The sequence below is a fragment of the Podarcis erhardii genome (assembly GCF_964252035.2).
Source record: "Podarcis erhardii genome assembly, chromosome: 3".
NCBI classification, from domain to species: Eukaryota; Metazoa; Chordata; class Lepidosauria; order Squamata; family Lacertidae; genus Podarcis; species Podarcis erhardii.
The window spans coordinates 85,480,686-85,506,695 of record NC_138507.1 but is presented as its reverse complement, the minus strand read 5'-3'; the positions used below and the strand labels follow the sequence as shown (position 1 = coordinate 85,506,695).

Here is a 26,010-nt window from a genome sequence, read left to right as displayed (position 1 = left end):
GGCAGCTGAATTACAGGGTCTGAATTACAGGGTCTGTGTGTGTCTTTTCTAGCCCTTTTACCAGAGAGTCTTTTAACTGGAGATGCTGGGGACTGAGCCTAGGATCTTCAGAATGAAAAGCATGCACTCCATCACTGAGCCATGGCCCCCACTTGTTCAGTTCCCTCCTCAGATATACTCTAAGAGTATACCTCCTGTTGGGGAGGTATTAACAGATCCAGTGTGGTGTAGTAGTTGGAGGTCAGACTCTAGGACCTGGGAGACCAGAGTTCAAATCCCCACTCAGGCAAGAAGCTCACAGGGTGATCTTGGGCCAGTCACTGCCTCTCAGCCTAATCTACTGTACTTCAAAGTGTTGCTGTGGAGATTAAATGGGGAGAGGGAGAACTATGAATACCATCTTGAATTCCTTGGAGAACAAGATGGGATAGAAATGCAAAAAATAAACGAAATATTTTATGGGACCCAGAAAATACCTTTGTCAGGCTGGGCTAGGGGTTGTCACCTGTCCTGTATAATACAGGAGTGTCCTGTATTTCAATGTAAGATGCTACATCCTGTATTGATACAGTTTTGTCCTGTATTTCAGGTCTCTTCTCTCTCTCTCTCTCTCTCTCTCTCTCTCTCTCTTTCTCTCTCTCTGCCAAGTTAGGGATCCTCTCCAAATGTATGTGCTTGAAAGGGTTTGTGAAAGGTCATGTATTAAAGCTCTGGGTAGCCAAGCATAGACAGGTTTACATGTGTGTGTGTATGTGTGTGTGTCAAATTCCAGAGGGGCCATCCTGTCAGGCTGCAATAGATTATAATGGTTTGCTTTGAAGTCACTTCAGCATGGGGGGGGGGGGAATCACACACCCCAACTGCCCTTCCTCGCTCTGTCATGTATTTTGCCAAAACAAAGGTGGCAACCCTAGGCTGGGCAGGAATTAGGAGCATCCCTGGTGAACAGGCCTCTCTCCCTTCTTCTTACCACCCAAAACAGTCCTAATTGAAACACACTTTAATTCTACAAACCTGCTTAAATACTTGGGTATTTGAAACACAAGATTCCTCTTCATTAACTCAAAGTTTAAAAAGAAATTTGTCAACATTTTGCTTTTGATTTCTGATAAGCACCTCATTCAGCTATGCTTGTAGACTAGGCCTGTTCTTCAGCCAAGTGGCAGCCTACCAGCAGCCCAAGGGAAGCCAGAATTACTACCACAGTAAGGGAATCTATGTGGGCTGCAGAATGACAAAGACTTGGGGATTTGGTGAAGCTTGCAGAGAGACATTACCCCATCGGCGACCTGGCAGAAGTCCTGAAGGTGTGCCTCCTGCTGGGGCAGGTCCTTCAAGGCATTTGAATGCCAGAGAAGCTTCTTCCTCCTCCTGGAGAAGACAGAAAATTAGGGTGAGGCCATATATTCCAATTCATTGTTTGATAACTGCCACATCAAGTACACATGTGCGAAACGCCACAGAAAGAGAGAGCGAGAGAGTGCAAGCAAGCATTTATATATACCGAGATCACCCTAAAACACAACACATTTTAATGGCTTTTCAGAAGTGTAGCCATATTACTCTGTTGGGGGTATTTTTTGCACTTTAAATACTGGGTAGGATTCACCTAAGCTTAAAAACCTCCAAGGAAGGAGGGCCCACCACCTCCTGAGTAGTCTGTTCCACCGTTGAACTGCTCTTAGTGCCAGAAAGTTCTTTCTGATTTTTAGTTGGAATCTTCCTTGTTAGTTGAAGCCATTGGTTCAAACCCTACCCTCCAGAGAAGGAGAAAACAAACTAGCTTCATCTTCCATGTGACAGCCCTTTAGGAGAGGGAGGGATCATCTCCTCCAGAAATGCTTGCGCAGATGAAATGTTCATAATAGTGCAACATTGAATTCCACTCTGACAAATTTGTTATGACAGCTTCTGCTATAATAAATGTGGGAGTCTTTAAGATTCTTTGTTATTTGAAGTGAAGGCAGTTTGCATTCTATAAGCAATAGTGAACTCAATTCTCTGAGTGCAGGTCCTAATGTAACTAAAGCATCCATGCTCAACGGGGGAAGTACCAGCAGGCTCAGGAGAACCACAAGGTTTACAGAAGTACAAATATATATATACCCAGCCAAATGAGGATTGAGCATGCTCAATGGCAATGGAATGCTGACAACCGAAGAGAGTGAGAGAAAACCAGGAAAAATTGAATGGAAGGGGGCATGACTGACTGGAACGCTGAACTGAGCGTTTTGTTGCAGGTGCTACTTAGATTCAACTAGAAGCCACTGGGTGGTGGGCTCAACCTCACAGCTTCACTGTTTTTCTGTGGAGCTCTCAGCATCTACCCATAATGAGGCTGGGCTTAGTGCCAAGACCACAGGGACCCCCCAACCCATTCAACTTCAAAGGGCCAGCCCCTCTGCTAGGAGTAAGAGATAAATTCGTTCCCATAGTGAATTGTTGCTAAGCAACAAAGCAGATCCCAGTAAGCAACTTCTACCCTCCCCTGTCCCAGTTTCTCCTCACCACTTCCCACATAGCTTTCCCCCAGCTTTCTTCTCCCAGGAAAGCACTGTGTGTGCCAGTACCTTCTGCTGTCACTGGTGATGGCCTCCTTGCCTGGTGAGTCTGTGTTGCCCTCTTGGCTTCCTTGGATGTCCTTCCATATCTAGGATTAAAAGTAGAGTAAGAATATATTTTGCTCAGAATCCTGAGAGGTAAGACTCTGGGTAGGACCTTGTCTGAACTCTGAAGTGGCTCCAGAATTATGGAACCAGTTCCCAGAGATCTGTCTTAATCCAGCTCTTGGCCCAATGCCAAGCATTTTGCATTCTTCCCAGGTGCCACCTTGTGGGAGAAAGGGGGGTGGATTTGCCACTCACCATCCTCTTCCTCTTCCCCACCTTTTCCAGCTGCAACATTCTTGTGTTAGAGCTTGGCTAAGGCCAAAAAAACTTAAGTAGCATGAAGTCTGTTCTGGGATATTGGTAAAGCAAACAGGCCACTACTTAGCAGCAATCACCAGTGGTCTTCTTTACTAATTCTGGGCGAGGGAGTAAGTACATAGCACTCCTCTCTGCTTTTCCTCACCATAAAAAGTAATTGCACTGGCTTGGGCTTTTAAGCACCACCATGTTATAACAAGAAGGCTACAGCTGAGAAGGCTACAGAGACCCTCCTTGTCTGCTAGGACACTTGAGCCACCAGTTCTGGCCCAAGTGTGGCCACCTGAGATTGACAGACTAGTCTTGCCTGTTGCTATGCATCCATGCATGAAACATTTTCTCCAGAAGTAACTTTTACCCATGAGACATGCCTTACACAAATGGAGGATGCTCTGAGGCTGGCCATCTACGCACAGTACCCAGGAGATCTTGAGGTGTTATCTTGAATACTTTTCTTACCTCCCATACAGGTTTTCCTCCAGCCTCTCTCCCTGCACTGTTGGACATGATCTTCACTTGCTCACGATTTGGAGAATCAATTGATCTCCTGGTCGAAGCCAGTAGAGGGGCAATAGGAGCGAGGGAAAGCAGATAGGTGAAAAAACAAAGAAAACTGTTAGAGTAGAGAACAGAAAAGGGCAAAAAAGAGAGATGATAATCACCACAGAATAAATGCAGACATTCTTGAAGAAATCCTAGTTCTCAAGCCAAATGAGCGCAGAGCAGCTCAACACTCAGTATTGCAGGGTAGAATGTCTCAGGCTTATGCACCTAACCCAACTGTTTTCAGCTTTCTCAGGTTGTTTTATTCTGACCCATTATGCTTTCAGCTTTCATTATGCTTTCAGCTTTTGTTGAAAGAGGAATGTCTTGGGTAGAGCATCCCGAAGTTACAGTGATAGTAACAGAGCTGCTGGCTTAGCCTTGTTGCTGGAGCAGAGGCCATCTCAGTCTCCAGAGTCCACATTAGATTTGGGTGAAAGTTTCCTCAAGTTACTCACATCAAGGAAGATACGGTAATAAGTAAGTGCTGCTAAGCCAAAAAGGGGACTTCCCTTTACTTCCTAAATGTCTTTTGCCTTGACTGGTAGAGAGAAATAGATGCCACCCTCAGCACCCACACATATAGGCTGCATATTCATAACTTAAAAATCTAAACAAATGCATTGTCTGAAGGCCTACAACCTCAAAAAAATGTGATTAAACAACCATGCATAGTACCTTGTTCTGAAAGAATGAAATGGGGGGGGGACACATTGTTAGGGTTGCTACCTTTTCCTAGCAGTTTTGCTCCTGTGCATCTAATATCAGTAGCATGCAAAGCTTTTCCAGGCACAGTAGACTCCTCACCTGCTTAGTTTCTGTATGCCACACTCCTGTTAAAGGTGCACAGCAAAACAGAAGATGGTAGTAGTATTGTCAACAATGGCTCTGGCGTGCCCAAATTAGAGACATTTGCTAAATATAATCATTAACTAGCTCAGGATCCACCTCATGCAGAGAGACAAAAATTAGGCATTCAGCAAATACCTCAATAACTGCTGGAGCTGGGCCCAGCTCTCCTTCACATCTTGATGCTTGAGAGAGACTCGTGCTACTAGGCTGGGATGGAGGCTTGTCAACTGGGACACGGTCACATCCAGCATCTGGGTGGCAAAAAAGGCTGGCAATGAATGAGTGAGCAGGAGTGACAACTGCTCACTTGACTTAAATTAACCTGACCCATCAAGATAAACGCACCTCACTAGCTATACATATCATGTAGCATATGACCAATGTGACCAGTAGCCCCTGGTTCCCTAAAACCAAGTGGTTTGCTCAGTCCCTGGTGGGCTACCATGCATCTTAATGGGTGACAAGTTGTGCATGTCTAATCTATAGACTGCCTCCAAAGAAGATCCTGAATTAGACTTTCAGCAGCAAACGCGTGACGATGCAGGATTTGGCTCCCTTTCTTGTGGATCATTCCTCAGCATTCAGGAGCTTCTGCTGAAAACTGAGCTTCTTTCAGAATACCAGCATGAGCACCTCACTTTGGATACAATCACTCCAGCAGTGGAGGGGTAGGACATATACCAGATGTTGGTACTTCAGCTGGATATCAGTTTTTGAGTCCAGGCCATCTTGCTTAGTTCATTATTTACAGGATGACAAGTTGCTCTCTAAACTAAGGGAGAAATGGACATGCCTACAAATCTTTTTTTTAAAAAACCTCCCCCCCCATCTTCTTTAAGCGTGCCACCAGGCTGTCATTATTTTGTGGAAGGGATTCAAGCACATACCAGAAATTTGGTTTTGTGCAATTAAAGTGGATCAAAGCACTCTGCTGCCCTATCACAAATCCACTTTTTAAAAGAATCAAGAATTTTTGTAGTTTGGAAAATGCACTGAAAAGTGTGGGATGAACAAATGGCTAACATGAATATGTATCAACACATCAGGATGAATGCAGGACAGCTGCTCATTGTTGTATAACCATCCACAAACAAATCAGAATCATTGCTCAATAAAGACTGGATATACTCTGACCTCTATGTAAGCAACTCAAGATGAATGCTTAATAAATAGGGCATCTGGAGGGGCTCCAAGTAATGTTCCTGGGCATTGCCCAACTTACCATGACCTGACTAGCTATATCCCTGACATCCAGGTCTGGGCTGGTTTCAGGTTCCCTCTGTTTCCCCACTCCACAGAGATTCCTCCGCTACAACAGAAACAACAGGCGTTAAGCCCTGAGACAAGCAGCAATGCAGTTCTTAGAAAGCACCCACCACCTCCTCTTAGAAACTGCTCTAGAATCTACCTTTGCATGGATGGCCCCAAGGAGCACTTCTGCTTGCTGGACGAAGGCAGCGGCTTCCAGAGCCAGCTGTAGGGTCTCATGGTGTTCCTTCAGTGTCCCCTGGAGACGCAGCCACCTGGAAGGTGAAACGGGCAGAAGGATCTTAGGAACGGGGAAGCAGCTTAGCCTGCACATCCTTGACAGTTAAAGTAAAGCAATTGTGGACAGATGATTCCATAGCCCATCCTAATGCTGGTTATGCCCCATCTCTCTTCCCCCACCAGCTCCTGCTCTAGCTCACATTTTATTGAGATGCTTGCGCCGTGCCATAATGCTCCTGCTCTCGCTCTTCCCCTGCTTCTCAAGTTTGTGAGCCAGGCGGTTCATTTCCTCATGCAGGGCCTGGAACTGCTGCTCCTCCTAAGTTGGATGAGAGAGAGAGAAAAGGGGAGGAGAGGCAGGGGAGAAGAGGAATAACATAAACTTACTTTCTATAAAAGTATGACCTCATAAGAAGCTAACCGCTACTGGCATTGCCAACTGAGTCCCAGCAGAATAAACCTTGTACTCAGAAGTTGTTTTCGAAGGGAGCTTAGGAGCTCCCGATAATAATTAAGCATCAACCTTTTTTTTTACAGTGCTTTCAGGTGTTCCAAGTACTTCTCATACATTATCTCAGCAATCCTTGCAACAACTATGATGCAGGCCAAGAATTATTATTCCCAAATTGCAGGGAGGAGGGGATGGAGGCCTGAGAAAACAGTAGTACTATCCAATACAGACAAGAGACAAAATCTTCACAGTGGCGCCTTTCTGTTCTTGCAGATGGCAAAATGTGATGAAGGACTGCACCAGGCTACCCTCTTGCTACCCTAGTAGGACCTAGGTATGAACTACAATGCCATTTATATCATCTGAGGTAGGATGCAAAGCCTAACTGCAACCACCCCAGGTAAAACAGCACTGTCAGAACCACACACCCCCAACACTGTACAGAGAAGAGAATCCCACACGACTGTCAGTAAGACTGTCACCTGTTTCAAGTCAAGGATGCGTCGGGTAAGCTGAATCTTGTCTGCATTCTCTTGTAGCAGGGCAGTTAGCAAAGGCTTCTCTTCCTAGATAGAAATGGTTAGACTATATGAGATATTGAAGGCACAGTGACTACAGTGTTACAATTTCATCCCAATCCTAAGAGATGCAAGTGGAGTGGTTTGGTTTTGCTTCAGAATACACAGTTAGAATCCAACTTGTAGACTAGGAGTGGGGAACCATTTTCACTCCAAAAGCAAGGACTGGGCAGGACTAGAGGCAAAGGTAGGCAGAGCCATGGGTGTCACTCTAACCTTTGTACAATAGGCTACATTCCAGCCGTGCGAAGACAGAGGATTCTACATATGCCCCTCTAACTCTCTCCATTTAGGCAAGCCAGAGTCCCAATGGCCAATTGGAAAGGAAATTATGAAAATCAGTTAATCTTGCTTCTATTTTTGTATTCAGGGTTGTTTTCCTCTTTTAAAGATTTAGGATTTCTAGGAATTTAGAACGTCTTGTTATGGAATGGAATCTGGGGGCAAAGACAAGAGCACATGGAAATTGCTATTAGATGGCCAGTGCAGTCAGCAGACAGGGGAGAAAGCAAACTATAGATGCCATGGGGAGATGACTACCTTAGCTCCCCATCTGCCATAACCAACTACTGTCTAAATCTTTCTGACCTTTGCTCCAAAACCTTGGAATAGGTGGTTTTCAGAAAAATCTGACCAGCTGGGAAGATCCTTCCATATATGTGTCCGGCATCTGCAGGCAAAACATAAATTCCTCTTCCCTATGGCTATGCATAGCTGCTCCCTAGCTCTCATTATTATTCACCCATTCATTACATTTCTATCCCAAGGGAGATCAGGTCAGCATAGATATATATTATACATGCTGCAGAAACAGGGGAACTGTGGGTTGGCCCTGCTTTGGCACATACCTTCTGCCTGATCCAAGCTTCTAGTTGCTCAGCTTTCTGGTTGAACTCTTGTAAGTTTCTGAGTCCGCTCACTGCTTTGCTCTGATTTGCTGCCATCTGCTTCAGCAGTTGCCACTGTTCGCACAGGGTTTGTAGTCGCCTCGCTATCTCGGCACTGGAGTTTGACTGGACAGTAAGCTGGTCACCCATCTATGGATGGGAAAGAACATAAGAGCACGTGAAGAGCCCTGCTGGATCAGGATGATGCCCAACATCCTGTTCAAACAGTCACCTGTGAGAAGCCTGCAAGCATAACCTGAGCATATCAGCGCTTTCCTCACTTGTGATTCCCAGCAAATGGTATTCAGAGATATACTGGCACTGACCATGGAGACAGAACCCAGCCATTGTGGCTAGTAGCAACTGATAGCCTTATCCATGGGTAGGCAAACTAAGGCCCGGGGGCCAGATCCGGCCCAATCACCTTCTGAATCTGGCCTGCCTGCTGTTTTTACATGAGTAGAATGTGTGTTTTTATTTAAAATGCATCTCTGGGTTATTTGTGGGGCATAGGAATTTGTTCATTTTTTTTTCTTTCAAAATATAATCCGGCCCCCCACAAGGTCTGAGGGACAGTGGACCGGCCCCCTGCTGAAAAGTTTGCTGACCCCTGGTCTTATCCTCCACGAATTTGTCTAATCCTCTTTTAAAGCCATCCAAGTTGGTGGCCATCACTGCCTCCTGTGTTTTCCCCCTAGCTCTGATAATAACCATCTTGAAGTGATGCAATCAAAACTGCGCAAGTGTTCCAAGTGTGCTCTCTCGGCATAGATATAACAGCGTTATGACACTGATGGTTTTGTTTTCAGTCCCTCTCCTAACGATCCCTAACATGGAATCTACATTCCATGGAAAGGTGGAACTTAAAAGTAATCCATCTTGCCAGAGCACTGATTTCATGGAAACTCTAGAAATCAAGAGTGCAGAAACAGGATGAAACACAGAGATGCTGAAGTACAGGAGAGGGAGCAAGGGTGAACAGGATTCAGGTCTCTCTTCAGGGCTGTGCTGCAACCTAAGGAACTCAAAGCAGGGGGGAGAGGGGGCTTCCAGAGACCTTGTTGTACCTGGTTCAGTTTGATCATGGTATTCTCAAAGTCTTTCATGTCTCTTTGTAACGTCTGAGCTGCCCGCTCCCATTCCTGAATACTGCAACCATCCTTCAGGTCTCGGAGTTTCGCTCGCACCCATTTCTCAGCCTGAAACATGAAGACAAATGCCAAGATGGGAACTGGACAAGCAGCTGGGGAAAGCACTCTTTCTACTTCCATTAGGAAGTTCAAAAGTCTGATTTTGTATGGGAGAAAGGAGAGACTCTGGGCAAAATGGAGAAGATGCCTGTTCTGGCATGACATTAAAGAAAACCCTGTACAGGATTATTCCATGTAACTCCCCATTGCTACAGCATGTAATCCTGTGGAATTGCAATATTTTTAATCATTTGTTTGTTTGTTTTAACCAAAGCTCGGGTTTGATGTTGAAGGTCTCTCTTTCAATACACAGGAGAGCTGCTGCCAGCATGAGAAGACCATATTGGGCTAGATGGGCAACAAGTCTGACCGGGTAAAAGGTGACTTCCTTCCAATATTCCCCTACAGCAGCATCCAGATGTTGTGAACAGATGGCTGCTCTGGCTGGGACTCATGAGAGTTGTGGTCCAGAACATCTGGAGGACGTCAGGTTGGCAAAGGCTGCCCTGGAGTTAACCTCACCACAGATCTACCCCGGAAGTTTCAGTAGTCAATCCATAGAATGGAAAAATGCTAAGTAGATGCTTCAAGCAGTGAGTGACAGAGTGGCACAAGTGTGAATTAATTTATCTTAATTATGTAGTAACCCATACTACACTGCTCTTTAGTTACCAAGCTCATAGTCATGTCTACAAGCACTGAGACATGTTCCAGCTATGTGCTTGGAATTAGCACGAGCTGGAAAACAGGGGAGCAAAGAAGCTGCTAGTGCAGCGCAAGAGCTCAGCCTGGGTTTGGTCTGAGCTGCTCAGATTGAAGAGCCAGGCATGAATTAGCAGCTTTACAAGAGCAGGTGGAATGCAATTGGTTCCTTGTGTCACCTGGCCAATGCTAAACTCCTGAGTGCCATATGGGTAACAGGCTGCCTGTTTCTACCATCATGGCAACTAGCCATGGTGCTGCAGAAAGTAAAGTGGCTGAGTCCCATTGCTAAGAGTTCCTAGTTCAAGACACCTGGCACAGAGAGGAATGACAGCCACCTTTCTCACAGGGCTGCTGTGAAGTCACATGACAAAAGCTACATACCCAAACATTCTGATATAAAAATAATACACTTTTATTATCACCTAGATGTCCCTACACCGGGCTGAAACTGCTATTCTGTGCCCCCTTCACCTCAAAGAGATGGGAAAGAAATCAGATATCTGTGGATTGACCCCCTCTCCTCTGGTCCTCCATCCTAAAGACAAGCTGCCAAGGATGACCTCATGCCATAACAACAGCCTCCCTCTAGCCAAGGGACCTTGTCTCCTTCCGTCTGCACGTTCCTCTCACTTTAACAGAGGAAAGACCTTTGGCAAGGAAAAGGCTCCCTTCCCTTCCTTTCTACTGTAGTATGGGAAAGAAGAGAAGAACATGTTCCTGCTCTACCGAGACACTGAAGGGGATTTGTTCCTCTGCCAATCTCGTTTTCTTTTACCTGCATCATGTCACAGTTGAAGTGAGCTATGTGAGGGCTCCATTTGGAAAGGTCGGCCAGCCCTGGGCTGCTCTGGAGGCAAGGCTTCAGCCCTGCTACTTTGCCTGCCTGTATGTTCTTGACATTCTCCTTCCAGGGACCTGCAACAGCACAGCTTGACATCTAGGAGAGAGAAGCAGAGGGAAAGAAAAAGTTTGTTTAGATTTGGTCCACGTCTGATAAAGGGGAAGCAGCAATGCCCTAATTGAGCTTCAAGGGGGTTCAGAACTAAGTTAATCAACAAGATAGAGTCTTGGGCTACGTACGCACTGTACCTTTAAAGCTTGCTTCCACTGAAATCCTTCAGTGTTTTTGTATTATCCGCTCACTGCAAGAATCTTGTATGCAGTGAGTAAATGGTTCATCTTTCTCAGCAGCAAGGCTGGTGGTATAGTTGAAGACAAAACTCTCTAGAAGTTCTTTCCTGGCACTGCTACTCGAGATCCACTAAGGTGCCAGGGATCAAGCCTAAGGCGTCATCTAAGCAAAACATAGAAGATGAAAGGCCCTATCTTTAACTGCATCTCATCCTGCCTCTCTCAGGCTCGGCAGAAGTAAACCTATTTCTGCAAAACTCCCAACCCTCAGGTAAAAGAGCTTTGCTCCCTGAACAAACAGGGAGACTTTTTGTCTGCCTGCCTTACAAATGAGCTCAGACCCTGCTCCTCAAAAGCAGTCTAGAGAGATACTTATTTTAAGTAACTCATCAAATGGGAGAAAGGCTGGATTTCTTCCAGGCTTTGTTCTTGTGGTCAGAAATGATGCAATGTTCTGTCACCACTCCAAAACCGCTAAGGTCAGCCAACTGCAGAAATGGCTTTCTTCCAAGCTCAGCCCAAGGTCCAGCTGCAAACTACCATGGAGGGCTAAATTTGTAAACAGTATCTCAAATCCCACTGCAGGAAGAGAGGTCAGTACTGGCTGCTCTTAAATGGTAGAGCATGGAAAGAGAAGCTTAACACTACTGAACTCAGAACACTGACAGCACACATACCAGAGCACTTATGAAAGATACGATTTGAGACCTTCAAGCAGAGAAGGTGTAAGTCAGGAGGGAAATAGTTCATGATGCATGAAGAGCACGACTCAGAAATATAACGATTTTAAAATTAAAGCTTGGGCGCATATTCCCAACAAAGTTCATGCTAAGGGTAGGTCTACACTGCAAACACAAGCTGGTTTCAATCCAGTTTAATGGTCAGTTTCACCCCTCAATGATTCCTGGGGATAAGTTTCCTGTAAGTGTATGTAAACTAGGTGGTAGGGGGAGAGACAAAAGCTGCTGCATTATTCTGAATCAGACCATTGGTCCATCTAGTTCATCACTATCTACACTGACTGGCAGCAGCTCTCCAGGGGTTCAGACAGGGGACAACCCAAGCCTTACCTGGAGATGCCAGGGATTGAACCTGGGACCTCCTGCATGTAAAGCAGATGCTCTGCCACTGAGCTATGACTCTATTGCAAAAGATGCCTAGCAAAGAATTCTCATCACCTCATAGAGCGCCCCCAACACTGTCGAACCAGTTGTAGTGTAGGGGCATCCAAAAAGGAGACCTGAATGAAAGCCAAGAGGTTTGGCATGGGAATGTCTCAGAATACAAATATGGAATGAAAACAGAAGAGACTGAACAGAAACAGTTCCTAGAGGACAGCAAGTAGCATAGGGTTGTCAGTAAGAACACACATATCTGCAATGGAAAGTAGCTCCCTATCAAGACTGGGGGCAGCACAACAGCCTCATAAATTGATCACGGCTAGACACATTATAGAAAACAAGAATAATTCTTATTCTTATTCAAGAAGGGGGAGGGGGAGCCACTATTAAAGGGACTGGACTTTACAGCATAGATGACTGAGTCCTTGATAGCCTAAGCTATCACCCTTCTAATGATGTCCTGTTCAGTTTTTGGATGATAAGCTTGTGGACATGCCCCAGGCATAACCTAATTTCCTCCCATGACATTTTCCCCAGAACTTTTTTTCATTTGCATTTCTGTCTGGCAGGGAAGCTGGAAATGAACAAGGAAGACACTTTGCACAAGGACACAAAAAAGAGACTGTGGTGGGGCACAGCCTTTGAGAGATTGGAGGCGGGCACAATACCCTGACATTTCCCATTAGCTTCAGACAAAATGGCATGCCATGTTCTCATGGCATGAGTGGTGGCCTTTCAAAGGATGCATTAGAAAGTGATGAACTGGTAATGCTTTGGTCCTTTACGCTGGATGCCAATTAGCTGAAAGAATATGCAAACTGGTACCAGGGTCTCCGAGATTACCGTATTTTTTGCTCTATAAGACTCACTTTTTCCCTCCTAAAAAGTAAGGGGAAATGTGTGTGCGTCTTACGGAGCAAATGCAGGCTGCACAGCTATCCCAGAAGCCAGAACAGCAAGAGGGATTGCTGCTTTCACTGCACAGCGATCCCTCTTGCTGTTCTGGCTTCTGAGATTCAGAATATTTTTTTTCTTGTTTTCCTCCTCCAAAAACTAGGTGCGTCTTGTGGTCTGGTGCGTCTTATAGAGAGAAAAATACAGTACATTTTTATATACTGCACTGAAAGAACACACATCTGTACATGGAAGAGCTATGAGAGCTCCCCCTTCAGACCCCATAAACCTGGAAAGGTGGCGTGCGAATCACTAAAGCTACAATGCTAAGCAGGCACATTGGTGATTAACTTCTACTGAACTTGGCAATATTTCTGAGCAAATGTTCTCAGGACTGCACCGCAAGATATCTTCTGTTGCTACTTCTACATCACATATGAATCACTTGTGCAGCTTCTCATGGAATGTGCTCTTCCTTGGTTCAGGTAGCTTTTTGTACAAGCTTTAACAGAGCCAGAATGTACAGCTGCAACATAGGCAGCACTTAGAACAGGATGGGAAAACTGAGCTCTCCAGATACTGTTAGACTACAGCTCCCATCATCCCTGGCCACTGACCCGGCTGGCTGGAACTGATGGGAGTGAGAGTCCAATGGCATCTGGAGAGCCCCAGGTTCCCCATCCAAACCTCAGAATGTGTGCACCTCCACTTATATAGGTAGATAATGTACAGAGAAACTGTGGAGAGACAATTAATTTGTAAAGGCTTTTTGCACCCTTGAGATTTCAATGATCTATCGAGGAACTCATGGAATTCTCATGGGCTCATTCCTTCCTCTTCATTTGACTGCACTGCTCTACAAGGACAAAAATGAAAGCATGAAATCCATATTCTATAATTGAGTTTGCCTTTATTTCCATTTGAAAAGACTCAAAACAGTCACCAAGGCTCACAAACAAAGGGCTTATATATTAGAGGGAGTATAAAGGCACATACCATGTGAAGAGGAGCAACTCTGCCCAATGAAGAATGGCCACTAGCCTGGGGCCTCCTAGAGTCTTGTTTTTCTTCTTCTATTTCCACCTCTTTTCTGAGAAAGACCTAAAAATGGGGAAAAAACAGATAATGCATGAGGAGAGTGCAACCTCATCCAGCTCTGAAGAATATTAGAGAATACTTGAACTGGACAACTAAGGGCTATTCACGATGCAAAGGCAGAGCGAAGAAGAAAGGAAACTTCTCAGGGGCAGACTTTATCACATTTGCCCAACTGCAGCATAAAGCAAGGTCTCATCCAAATGATGTTCCTAGGTGAGCATCACACACCCATGCTAGCTGGTCAACCACAATTTCAACAAAGCCTATCTGCCAGCTGCTACTGTGTCACAAATCTGCAAGCAGCCATTCCATGAGAATACAGAGCAAAGGCTCATCACTTTGCAACCCTCTTCAATCCTTTATTATATTTGGAAATACTGCCTATCCAACACTAAGTTCCACTCTCACTCTTGGAAGAACAGTGCAATGGAAGTAATACTTATTCCTATTCTACATCTGAAGTACGGAAGCTAATACGTTACTTTCCAAAGCAACCCAGCAAGTACGTGGCTGAAGTTAATATCCAAAGCCACCTCGAAAAGCATAACATTCTGGCCAATGGACTCACCTCTCTTTACATATCATTTGCTATCAAGCAGGAAAGGAAGGCATTACATTTCAGGTGTTATATGAAGAGGCAGAAACCCTGAAGTCTAACAAAACTATACTTTCTCAGGATTCAGATCTTTATAAACACTCAGCGCTACCTATGCCAAACATTTATCCACAAAGCCTGAAATATCAAATTAAGTAATATGAAGACACGTTCTTCACCTATACCCAAAGACTTAGCATATGGGGTGGGGTGGGGGGAGGGAAGCAGGAATGAACAAATCTGGCACAGAACAGTGACAAATGTCAAATGTAACCAGGAAGGATGTGGACTGCAGTGACACAGAATATTTTGTTCTCTGTATTTGTCTTCCATTAGCAGTAAAGGAAGGTACCTTTACTGTACACATTGAGCTATAAGCAATTCACACAAGTGAACAACTAATGTTATTAGAAGCAAAGGTGACATGGTGCTAGACAAAGTACCATAGGTTTCTGTGGGGGAACAGTAAATCAGCTCCCAAACACCCAACCCAAAGCTATGTAATCTACATTTTTTTGAGGGGAGACTTGCTGGAGGTGGTTGTAGCATGCTTGTGACTGAGCTCAGCAGACTTGAAGAACTTTCTTTTGGAAGGAACAAAGGAGGAACACAGCATGAGAGCATCATAATCATCATTATTTATTGTGTTCCAGAGAACACAACTGCTTGTCAGAGTTCATGATTCAGAACAAAGGAGAGCAGGTGGTTTGCTACTGTGGTGGTGGCTTCTGAACCCTAAACTGGGTATATTAGAATACAGTGGTACCTCGGGTTACATACGCTTCAGGTTACAGACTCCACTAACCCAGAAATAGTACCTTGGGTTAAGAACTTTGCTTCAGGATGAGAACAGAAATCGGGCTCCAGCGGCGCGGCAGCAGCAAGAGGCCCCATTAGCTAAAGTGGTGCTTCGGGTTAAGAACAGTTTCAGGTTAAGAACGGACCTCCGGAACGAATTAAGTACTTAACCCAAGGTACCACTGTATTGACAAGCTATGGTCTGGGAATAAGAACAAAAATTCAAGGTTAAACTTGCACTTAAGTGCACTCAAGCATGACTACATTTTAAGCACATATTAGAAGTTTATGTTGGCTTTTGGTACTGTTTATTTCCATCTTATATGAGCATTCAATATCTTGCACTTTTCTAAATAAGCTTGTTGGTTGTTTAATTATTGTTGGGCTTACAACAGCACAAATCTAAGCACATTTACTTGGAAGCAAGACCCTCTGGACTTACTTTTAACTTTTGTGAACTGCACTACAGCCCAAGTGTCATTTACATGCAGAGGGGTCTGGTTAGGGCAAGTTAAGCAGCTTTGAATGCCTCATTTCCAACGGGGCTCTAAAATCTCTTGAGATTTCTGGTGGATCATGCAAGTTTGGGGCTCAGTTTTACAAGCAAAGAAATGATAGCCCAGCTATCTTGCTGCTCAGAAGATCTTCAGTTAGCGGGAGGTGGGGGTGTTTTATAAATGTATGAATCACCATATCACAATTTCTTTGAAGTATGTACACTCCCTCTGTTCATTACAGGAGTGTACACCTGAGATCTGGCGTGGGTGGGTGTGTGGGTAAGAAAACCATTAGCTGGGCCACTGAAGCCAGGCTACTCCTCTCCAAAACACATATGAACAAGAATATTCCACGACGGATTTTGCGATACATTTTGTTATCCGGATAAGACTTAAAGGGGCTTGAACTATCAAAGCATCCAAGAGATGAGAAGCTCAAACAAACAAATTAGACTTCCCGGCCAGGACAACTATCCCATCAGTGCATTAGGTGATGCTTTGCTCCTATCCTGTTTATGGAATGGTTGTTACTGTGTTTGGCACAGTGCCCTGTGGTCTGAGGTGTTCATGGTTAAACCTGCCCACATATTCTCCACCACAACCCACTTGGCCCTTCTCCAGCCAGAGCTCAGTAATGGGAGATAAGCTTGCAGGTGACATAAGTGCTTTATTTACATACGAAGCTCCCTCAATCCATCAGCTGCAGGAAAACAAGGCTGTCAGCACAAAGATGATCTCATCCTTCCTGCAGAGCTGCTCTGCTTGGATTGCGGAGGCAGGACTCCCTCCCTCCCCTGCCATATCATCCCATCCAACAAGCAGCAGCCGGGAGCACATGTGAAAACAAGAAACGAGTTAGTCTTTCTGTTGATTTGGAAAGTAGAGGTTGCAACTGAGAAGTGACTGGCTGGAACCTTTGCTGGCTGGTGTGACTACACAAATGAGGGCAAATGTATGTCTATCCAAAGGAAGAACTAGCCTGGGTCCTATGAGGCTCAATGCCAGGGAAACACAGAAGGCCTTATAGACAGACTCTTGGCTGAGATGTCAAGGTCAATTTGGAGGACGCTTTCCCTGGGGCCTATGAGATAGCACAATGAGGTAATGCCTTTACCAGACACTACAGAGAACCTGACAAAATCTTGACTTCACTCAAAACCGAAATAAGCAGGGTGTCCTCAGTTTATCCCATTGGGGCATGTTTCATAATTTCACAAAGCTGATGTGTCACGAGGATAGAGTTAGTCTCAGTGTTACTTCCTTCTTCTCTGAGTGTATAAAAGTTCTGCAGAGAAGTGGCTAGAAAACCATTGAAAGTAATGCACCTTTGTAATGGGGAAATGGATCTTATGTGATCCAGAGACATCCACTTTTAAAAGGGTGCTTCTATAAAGTTTGCCTAACAACGAATCTCTTCAGGGATTTGCCAGCACTTCCATGCATAGACTTTACAAACACAGGCAGAACAATCTGCACTCAGATCTGCTCAAAACAAGCCTAGTACTAGCATAGCAGGAATAAAGGGCTTTGCTAGGGTTGTGTGTATACAAAAAACAACACAAGTCTGAGCAAGAAATGAAAGCAACTCTGGGTATGGTTTTTAAGCACTGGCAAATACTATGTAGACATACTCTGGATTACAAAAGTAGAAGGCTGCACCAGAATGCAGACTGCCTTTTCTTTCAAGCCCAGGAACCACTGCTGCAAAGAAATATGAAGTCTTTCAACTGAGTACAGTACCTCCAAGCCTTTACCAGCACCACTCTGCTCACTACCCCTATAAACACCTGCCCATCATTGACATGCCTGTGGGCAAAGCATGATGGAAAAAGGAAACTTAGAGGCTTACTAAAGATATGGGAAGCCTTTCCTGGGCTTGCCGTACCATGCACTGCTAGTTGCTTTCTCACTACATCATCCACAGGCCATCCAAAAAAGCAGATGAATCCAACAGATAAGAGATGGAATAGAAATGATATAATAGAAGGCAAGGCAGGACTAGAAATCCCTGGGCTCTGTTCCCAGTTTTGGGAAGGGTTGTATGGAAAAGCCATTGTAATCAAAATAAGGATTAAACTATCCAGGATCTACAGCTATCTCTGACAAGCAAGGCTGGTGCTGCTTCTATCGATCCATCTGCATAAAACTACCATCAGACACTGCAAAATATGATAATGAAGGAAACTTCAGTGGTGAATCAAGGGAGGCAGGTGCTTTGTTTCATCTTATCCCTACAGAAAAAAAGATGACATCATCATCTCCTTTGAGATTCTGAACTGTCCCTTGTTCAGAATTATTTTCTACCATGATATGAGGAGTAATTCTGCTTCCTTAGTTTCAAGCGATCAAAGCTCTCAAGATCATCTTCCTCAACAGATAAAAAGGGGGAAACTTAAGCTATGAAAAACCCTTGAGATGCATATTGACCCACACATAACCACCCCATCTCAGAGGATCTTCTCAGAGGATCCTGAAACCAAGGGAGAGGTCAGGCCTGATGTGACTGTGTTATAGAGTGGAGCAATGCACTCTAGTGTAACAAAACAAAACAAAGACAGGGGAAGGAATATAAAAGACCTTACCTTAAACTGTGCTTTCCCTGTTCTGCAGTTGTTGTTGTTGCAGTTCCTCTCACAACCGGTATGAGTTGATGTTTCCTCCTCTGGATTAGGTTCTCCGTGCCAGTTGGACAAGGTGATTTTCTTGATGGAGCGGGACAGGGAGTTGCGGTTGATGCGATCTTCATTGGTGGCCATCTCCTCAACGGGGCTGGTGCTGTCAAACCTACCCTCAGAGGACACAGGAGAAGCTTGAGCCAGATACATAGACACACGCTCATTGAGGTTTTGGTGCAGGGCATGATTATCCAGAGCAGCTATGTCGGGACAGCTGTCTCCTGGAAAGTCCAGGGAGCACTTGGGTAGGGAAAGCTTGGTGGTAATAGTGAACGGCTGGACCTTCCTTGCTCTGCTGCCAGACATTTCTCCCTCTCGCATTGGCCACACAGGAGACAGGGGGAAAGGAAGGGGAGAGCGGGCCACCAGTCCTGAACTCTAACAAGAGGCTATAAAACACATGGCAAAGTCACAAGAGATTCTTTTCCAGCCTCTTCCGAACCATGCAGATGCAGAATTTGCTCCGTTGGGTTCAGTCCTCCTGGGAACTCTCTCAGAAGTTAAGCTTGCTTGGAAATGTCTGACGGAAGGGGACTTCCAGTCTTCTTCGGCTTCCAGGCCTGAGAAATCACGATGCTACCACCACGCCAGGCCTCTGCAATGGTGGTGTTGCTTTGCTTCCCCATCCATAATTCTCCACCAGCAACCAAAAGACCATGAGTGTGGGGTTGTGGGTGGGAGCTTGGTCCTGGCTTCAAAGCGAAGAGGAGAAAAGCATTCAGCGAGGCTTGAAGCTGGAAGCGTTTGGTCTGGGGGTGGATCTTGAGAAATGAGATCAGAAATTAAATGTTCTTCCTTGGGAGGGCTGGAGTTGCTGATTGCTCCCTGATTGCTCTCCCTCTCCTTTGGCAGGCGGAGAGCAGCTCCTTCTCCACACGCACTCACCCAGAAGCTAAGAATGTCCCTTCAGATGCTGGAGAGAGAGAGAGAAAAATTGGCTGCAGCGCGGGGTGAAGTCGGTTTCCTCCTCGCTCTTTGGGGTGCTGCTCCACTTCGAAAGTCTCTGCATGAGTGGCGGCGGCGGCGGCGAGGACGACAGGTGGCGGCGGTGGGGCTACCTACCTGCAAAGTTGGGGGCTTCTGTTGCTGCTGCTGCTGCGGCCGCCCCTTCTCCTTGGCGTCTCCCTGCAGAGCTCGCCTCAGGCGTCGTCCACCTTCTTGCGCAGGTTGAGGACGCAGAGGAGGCAGGTGAGGAGCGCCTCGCGGGACTGCCGGGAAGTCAGGCGGGCCCCCAGGCGCCGGAGCAGCGGCAGGAGGCGCTGGCGAGCCACCAGCAGCAGGCGAGTCAGCAGGGTGCGCAGAAGCAGGAGGGCGAGCAGCGGGGCGGGCATGCTGCGCTCCGGGCGCTCGGCGGGGATCTGCGAGGGGAGGCACAGAGACACACACCGCGGTCAGAGCAGCCGCGGCACGGAAAGGCGCGCATCCTGCTCGGTGGCCAAAGCAAGAGGGGAACCGAGGGAGGGAAGGAAGGAAGGGAAGGAGCGCGCGCCCACCCCCCCACCCCCCCCAGGGTTCAAGCGGGCCTGTTTCCTTTTCTCCCTTTCCCTCCTGGCCCCGTCTTCACTTCTCTCCCACTCCCGGTCCGGGTTCCAGTCCCGATATTTAGCCCAGCCCTTCAGGCAGGGAGTTCTTTAGCATGAGGTAATGCGGCTTGGGCAAAGGGGAAAAGACGGCTTCCAAAAAAACGCGCAGCCTTCCTCCCTCCCGGGGGTGGAGGTCGGCCGCTTCCCGGAGGAGGCACGGGGTGCAGTTGGGGGAAAGGAGCGCGGATTGAGGAGGGGAGAAGAGGGACGCCTCCGAGACAAGGCAACGAAGGGGCGCACCCATCCCGTCGCGCGCCGTGCGGGAAGGGACTCCGGCAGCAGCTGGAATGAACCGCGCCTCTCCGGCGCCTTTGAACGGCCGCGCGACAGAAACCCAACAGGTGAAGTTTTTCCCAGCGCGAGGCAGCTGTACCGAGGAACGTAACGCTTGCTGGATTTCTGCCCGTGGGGAGGTTGTTAAAGACAACAGGAGCCGCCTCAGCGCCTCACTCAGGCGCGCACGCCGCTACAGCTCGCGCTCTCTTCTTCGGGCTAGTTGCAAGAGCCTGAGGGAGTTAGTTGTAAGCAACCTGCGAGCCACGGAAGAAAAGGATGGGGCAAACTTTTCCCCCTCTTTTTTTTTTTCAATCTCATGCGTATGCTTGAAGTGCATTTTCCCTTTTAAAGCGTGCGCGCACGTTCGCCTAAAGTGAAGCTGTAAAATTGCGCGGGAAGTAATGTAACCAGGCCACCAGCCCCTTGCTAGCTAGAGGATAGGGTTATAGAAGGGAACTGCGCGCGGGAAGGTTCTTCGCTTTCCCGCCTCCTGTCCTATCGGAGGAACCCCAAGAGGCCGCTTCCCCTGCTTATTGCTGCGCGTCCTCTCCTGCCGCCTAGCGCGCGGGCCGCTGGAATCTAGGGGAAGGGAGAGCGAGCGAGCGCGCAGGCGGGCGGAGGGGAGAGGAGCGTTCCCTGCAAGTGCCCAGAGTTGTCTTAGCAACTGAGCGCGTCGAAGGCGATGATGCAATTGAATTCCACAAGGATAGGCTCAAAGCGCGGGGACTCGGAAAGGAAACTTCCCCGGGCGCTATGGCAACGGAGAACACGGACTCCAGCAACCTCCGGGCAGGGGAGGCGGGACTAGAGCGCTGGACGGCCAGAGGCTGGGACGGGGCCCGGATCGCTGATTGTCGCTTGCTCCCGGCCTGGCCGAGGATCCGCGCTCCCTCCTGCGGTGCCTCGGTCCTTTTCAGGGGCTGCTGTTCCGGAGCCGCAGCCCAATGCGCGCTGAGCGCAGCGTGATGGGGGGGAGGGGCGGCGTTCAATGTGAGAGAGTTCCTCGGTATTTGCTCTTCACACAACTGGGCAGAAGACACTTCTCTGGAGTAATGTCAACTGCGGCTTGTATTATACATTTATTTATGAGCTAAACAAGCTATAGCTAAGGGCCCCACACTCTGGCCCCCCCCCAAAAAAATAAAAGAAAAAAACTGGATGTACATTTCCAAAATATAAGATTAAAATAAATAAAATAAAACCTACATATACAGCAACAGTGTTTTGTGTTGTGTAGGTTCCTACGATGTGAGCAAATTATTATTATTATAATTACCATATAGCATATATTCAACACAAAAAAACAGCGACAATTTGTTGTCAAACAAAGGACAGCTGGACATATAAAGGGCCCCATTAGCTTCAGTAGCTTAGGGCCTCATCAAACCTAAATCCGGCCCTGCTTGTATAGGCCTTTGGGCAGGGCTTCCATCTGAACAGATGCACAGAGGGGCAGCGGAAGCATATCTGCAGGCCCTTTCCGCTCTACCTACTTGAATCTGGCGTTTGAAAGAGACTTCTTTGCACGTGCAGTTAGAAACGCGAATTTATAGGCATGTGTGTAGGGCCAAATTAAGACCTCCAGAGGCCCTAAGCACTAAAAAGAGTATGGTGTCCCATCCCCACATAATTAAAAATAAAACCAGTACTAAACTAGTTTTTAAAGAAGACATAGATTTATTGCAACACATGGCAGATATGATTTCCTGGCATGAGTGCTCTTTTAAGTGTTAAGACAGACACAATTGTGCCGTGAACACAGATTTATAGCCATCAAGTTTGTGCTTGTGTAGATTTCACATTTAAAGCTTCACATGCTTGGGTTAGGCAAGTGTACATGATCTCCTCCCTTCTCCTCATGCATCCAAAGTAATGTCTGAACACTGTGACAACTGGGGTGTTTGTTTTGTGTATTGCAATTGGTTGCACATATGAATGTTCCCTTAGTGAAAAACCTACAAGTGTGATTAAAGCATCATACATGTCACATGGAAACAGTAGAGATTGGGACTGCACCCACTGGCATCCCCTCCTTATGCATGTCTGACAAAACCCATGGAAAGCCATGCTACGGAACAGTTGCAGGCTCTTTGCACAGTCAAAGAATTCACACATACAACAACTATGATGCTGCTTTGTAAATATGTTTGCTACTTCAAAACTTAATGCCAAATTTGAAGGGGCAGAGCGTGGGCAGGGGGGCTGCCGCCCCACCAATAAATAAAATCAATAAAGAAATACTTAAATAACTGAGGTTCTGCCCCCCAATAAAAGTTCTAGATGCACCCATGGGGCAGAGCAGGAAAAGAAGGTGCAGTCTCACTGCAATCAGGATAATTTGTGAAGAGCCCTATTGTTGCATACAGAAATCTGTGGACAAGGTGCACATACCGTAAATTCCTGCACAGAATGCTTCAGTTGCCTGTCATTGACAGGGAGTAACATTTAAATTACAGATGGATGGGGACCCTCCAGATGTTATTGGACTTCCCTCAGCCCCAGGTTGGCCAATAGTCAGTGACAATGCGAGTTGCAATCCCACATCCCTGGTCAAAAGTCACCGCAAAAAAAAAAAAAAATTATTTCACTGTAACCAGAGTACCGCTACAGCTGTTTCTGCACCAGACAGGGAAACATCTTGCTTTTATTAGGAAATTCTGTCTGACATCCTGACTATGTTTCAACAACAAAAGAATTCTGCCTTGAATGAGATTAATATATATATTGTTATGAGGTTGTGAGTGCTAGACACTTCTAAATTAATGGAATCAGTAAGTGTTAGAATTTAATTAAAGGCCTCTAACTCCAGGAAATTGCCAGATCACTGTAATCCCGGGATTCAGCAAAGTGTTAGAATCTAGTGAAGCCTTGGGGTGTTAAAGTCAGTGACAGATTACTTTAACCCCTCAATTTAGCAAGTACTAAAAGCTAATTCAGTCAGGGAAGCCTCCTGGTTGATGGGCCGTTAAGACAACCAAGGATCAAAAGGGTCTTGGTGTGAGATTGAAGGAGTGAGGACTTTCCTTCAATAGATAAAGCCAAAACCAGGTTAGAGTTAGGAGTTATATGTCTGGGAGAAGCAAAGCAGCAGATAGAGCATGATGGCTTATTCAGGGCTGCAGCTATGGAAGAAACAAAACTCTCTTGGGATGTTTATGCTGTGAACCTTCCATCATAGGCTCAGGTTATATATGTGTGTAAATAAACCATATATCATGAAGACACCTCAGTCTCCACTGTGCCTCATTTCCAAAAGGAAACACAAACCCTGGATGAGTGCTGGAGCCCCTGGAATCCCACACTGCTAAGAGCTTGGAATGGCATGCAACAATTTAATAACATAACACAATAAAACTATTTGGAAACTATTACTATTCCAGTAAGCCACATGGGTTGCTTGTGGGAAGACCCATCATGATGGGTGGTGCCGGGGCGGTGGGCAAGCATTCTCCCCAAAAATGAGCTCAACCCTACCTAGTCCCTCTATTGCTGGACTCCTGCCTGTAACATATACGTTTGGTTTTCTTTCAGAGATGACGACAACAACAACAACAACAACAACAACAACAATAATAATAATAATAATTAATTTATTTATACCCACCCATCTGACCGAGTTTCCCCAGCCACTCTGGGTGGCTTCCAATCGAGTGTTAAAAACAATACAGCATTAAATATTAAATAAATATTAAAAACTTCCCTAAACAGAGCTGCCTTCAAATTTCTTTTAAAGATAAGATAATAGTTGCTTGTGGGATGTACAATCACAGAACTGTAGAGTTGGAAGGGAAGTGTCATCTAGTTCCTGCAATGCAAGAAAACTAACACATCTATGACAGATGACCTAAAAATCACTCACTTGTAAATATACTTTGCCCCTTCTGTGTGCCTCATCCCCTTTTTTTCTGGTGCCGCCCACTGGGACCAGTTGTCTGTATGTTAGGTAAAGCTAGTAGTGATAATGTGTTTCTGTTTTCCATTTCACTGTAGCATGTCTGATGACATAATGGTAGCCAGATCAAGGGCTTTTTGTATAGGAATTCCAAATTGGAATTTTGTGACAAAAGGAGATGTCAGTTTGTTTCCAATCCAGCTATGCAGTCTGCAATTCTTCACTTGCTTTTTTGCAGGGACTCCAGATGATTTTGCCAACCCATTGCATTCAGTTTCGCCACACCCCCATGTTGTCCTTCCATCTATATTCAACTTGATTTGTGCTTGTTTTCATGGTTAATGGCCACTTGTAGCATCGGTCTATCCAGTGCGGACAGGCAAAATACCACTGAGGTTTTCCAGAGCTATTGTGTCTTTAATTAGACACCATTTTGTGCTGTCAGCCTCTGATTGCTTCCTGTTCAGCGCAGCAAGCCATTGCTGATGAATTGACCCATTCTTAGCTTGTCCTTGCTTTCCACTGCCCTTAATTACTGGTTTCCTTTCATTATTTTACTTTGTCTTTCTGAAAATGCACAATTTTGAAACAAAAGAGCAGGGGAAAATGAGAGAAAACCAGTAATTAACATCTGACCATAAGGAAAAGGAATTGCTCTATTTAAAGAACAGTTAAGGAAAGAAATCATCTGCAGTTCTGTGACCACACTGAACAGGAAGCACTTGGAGACTTGAGGCTAGAAGGAGGCAGATTCTCAGTAAAATTTGCAAGAGCTCTTTCTTGAACAGGATTAGCTAGTATAGAGCTTGCCAACCTTTTGGGGCCTATAGGCACATTTGCAAACTGCTGTGGCCTGGGCTAGGGGAGAGCCCATGAGCCTCAGGGGCAAGACGGGTCAGTTTGACTGCAGAAAGCCCTGCATGCCTTGCTCTCTTATTTCTTTGTATTCTGACTATTTAACAAAATTTATATACGGCTTGATTGTAATAAAGCCTCAAAGTGATTTACAAGAAACAAACTAAAGCATTAAAATTACAAATAAAATACTGTTAAAAACAGGTTGTTTTTTAAAAACACACACACATTGAAACTAATTAAACTCAACAGTAAGCTAAACACAGATGAAAACATATGCAGCTTCTACATATTTCGATAGGCTTTCCTATACAAAAATGTTAAAGCAGGTACTGAAAACATTCGCGTTCTGATTGCGTTCGCAATCCGCAGCTTCCGCAACCTGCAGCACTGTGTTTGCAGACACGCGGGTGCAATTTGGCACTTCTGCGCATGTGCAAAGCGTGATTTAGTGCTCATGCGCAAGCGCCAAAACCTGGAAGTAACCTGTTCCAGTACTTTCAGGTTCAGCACGGTGCACAACCTGAAATCGCGCAACCCAAAGTGTTTGTAACCCGAGGTATGACTGTACAGCAAAAGTGCCTGCTTGATGTCAACAGGCAGGGAGTTCCAAAGTGTAAGTACGGTTGTATTGTGGGCATATATGGAGTAAGTTGCTTCTGCAGGTAAACTGGTCCCAAGCTGTTAGTGGCTTTATATACTAACAGCAACACCTTGAATTTGGCCCAGTAACACATCAGCAAGCAATGCAGTTCTCTGAGCAGAGGTGTTTATGTGCTGACAGGGTTTCATTCCTGCTGGTAGCTGTGCTCATACCCTCCAGCATTTCTCTGATGAAAATAGGGATGTCCTATTCCGTGTTGTTGTTGTTGTTGTTGTTATACTATTTATACCCCACCCATCTGACTGGGTTGCCCCAGTCACTCCAATACACACACACACACACACACACACACACACACACACACACACAG

At 45.9% G+C, this 26,010-nt stretch overlaps 2 protein-coding genes and 1 long non-coding RNA gene across 7 annotated transcripts in view; 1 reads left to right on the top strand and 2 right to left on the bottom strand.

Moving 5' to 3' along the window:
- Window positions 1-19,514, bottom strand: part of LOC309338838 (uncharacterized protein) — a 43,786-nt gene extending 24,272 nt beyond the window's left edge. For 4 of the 5 annotated variants that reach the window (XM_081856291.1, XM_081856293.1, XM_081856292.1 and 1 more), the window contains exons 1-13: window positions 18,338-19,514; window positions 13,764-13,868; window positions 10,397-10,558; window positions 8,794-8,925; window positions 7,688-7,876; window positions 6,744-6,827; window positions 6,011-6,129; window positions 5,731-5,845; window positions 5,545-5,631; window positions 4,458-4,573; window positions 3,387-3,474; window positions 2,571-2,650; window positions 1,278-1,371 (exon numbers count right to left, since the gene is read on the bottom strand). In XM_081856291.1, the coding sequence (XP_081712417.1) occupies window positions 1,278-1,371; window positions 2,571-2,650; window positions 3,387-3,474; window positions 4,458-4,573; window positions 5,545-5,631; window positions 5,731-5,845; window positions 6,011-6,129; window positions 6,744-6,827; window positions 7,688-7,876; window positions 8,794-8,925; window positions 10,397-10,558; window positions 13,764-13,868; window positions 18,338-18,751 (1,785 nt within the window). In that variant the 5' untranslated portion in view covers window positions 18,752-19,514. The remainder of the gene's footprint in view (window positions 1-1,277; window positions 1,372-2,570; window positions 2,651-3,386; window positions 3,475-4,457; window positions 4,574-5,544; window positions 5,632-5,730; window positions 5,846-6,010; window positions 6,130-6,743; window positions 6,828-7,687; window positions 7,877-8,793; window positions 8,926-10,396; window positions 10,559-13,763; window positions 13,869-18,337) is intronic. The other variant, XM_081856294.1, reaches the window with a different exon arrangement.
- The window catches only part of LOC309338751, a 565,035-nt gene that overhangs the window by 50,815 nt on the left and 488,210 nt on the right, over window positions 1-26,010 (top strand). The gene's annotated exons all lie outside the window — the stretch shown is intronic.
- The window catches only part of MYMX (myomixer, myoblast fusion factor), a 7,565-nt gene continuing 1,117 nt past the window's right edge, over window positions 19,563-26,010 (bottom strand). The window contains exon 2 of the mRNA XM_081856296.1: window positions 19,563-19,788. Coding sequence (XP_081712422.1) covers window positions 19,570-19,788 — 219 coding nt within the window. The 3' untranslated portion in view covers window positions 19,563-19,569. The remainder of the gene's footprint in view (window positions 19,789-26,010) is intronic.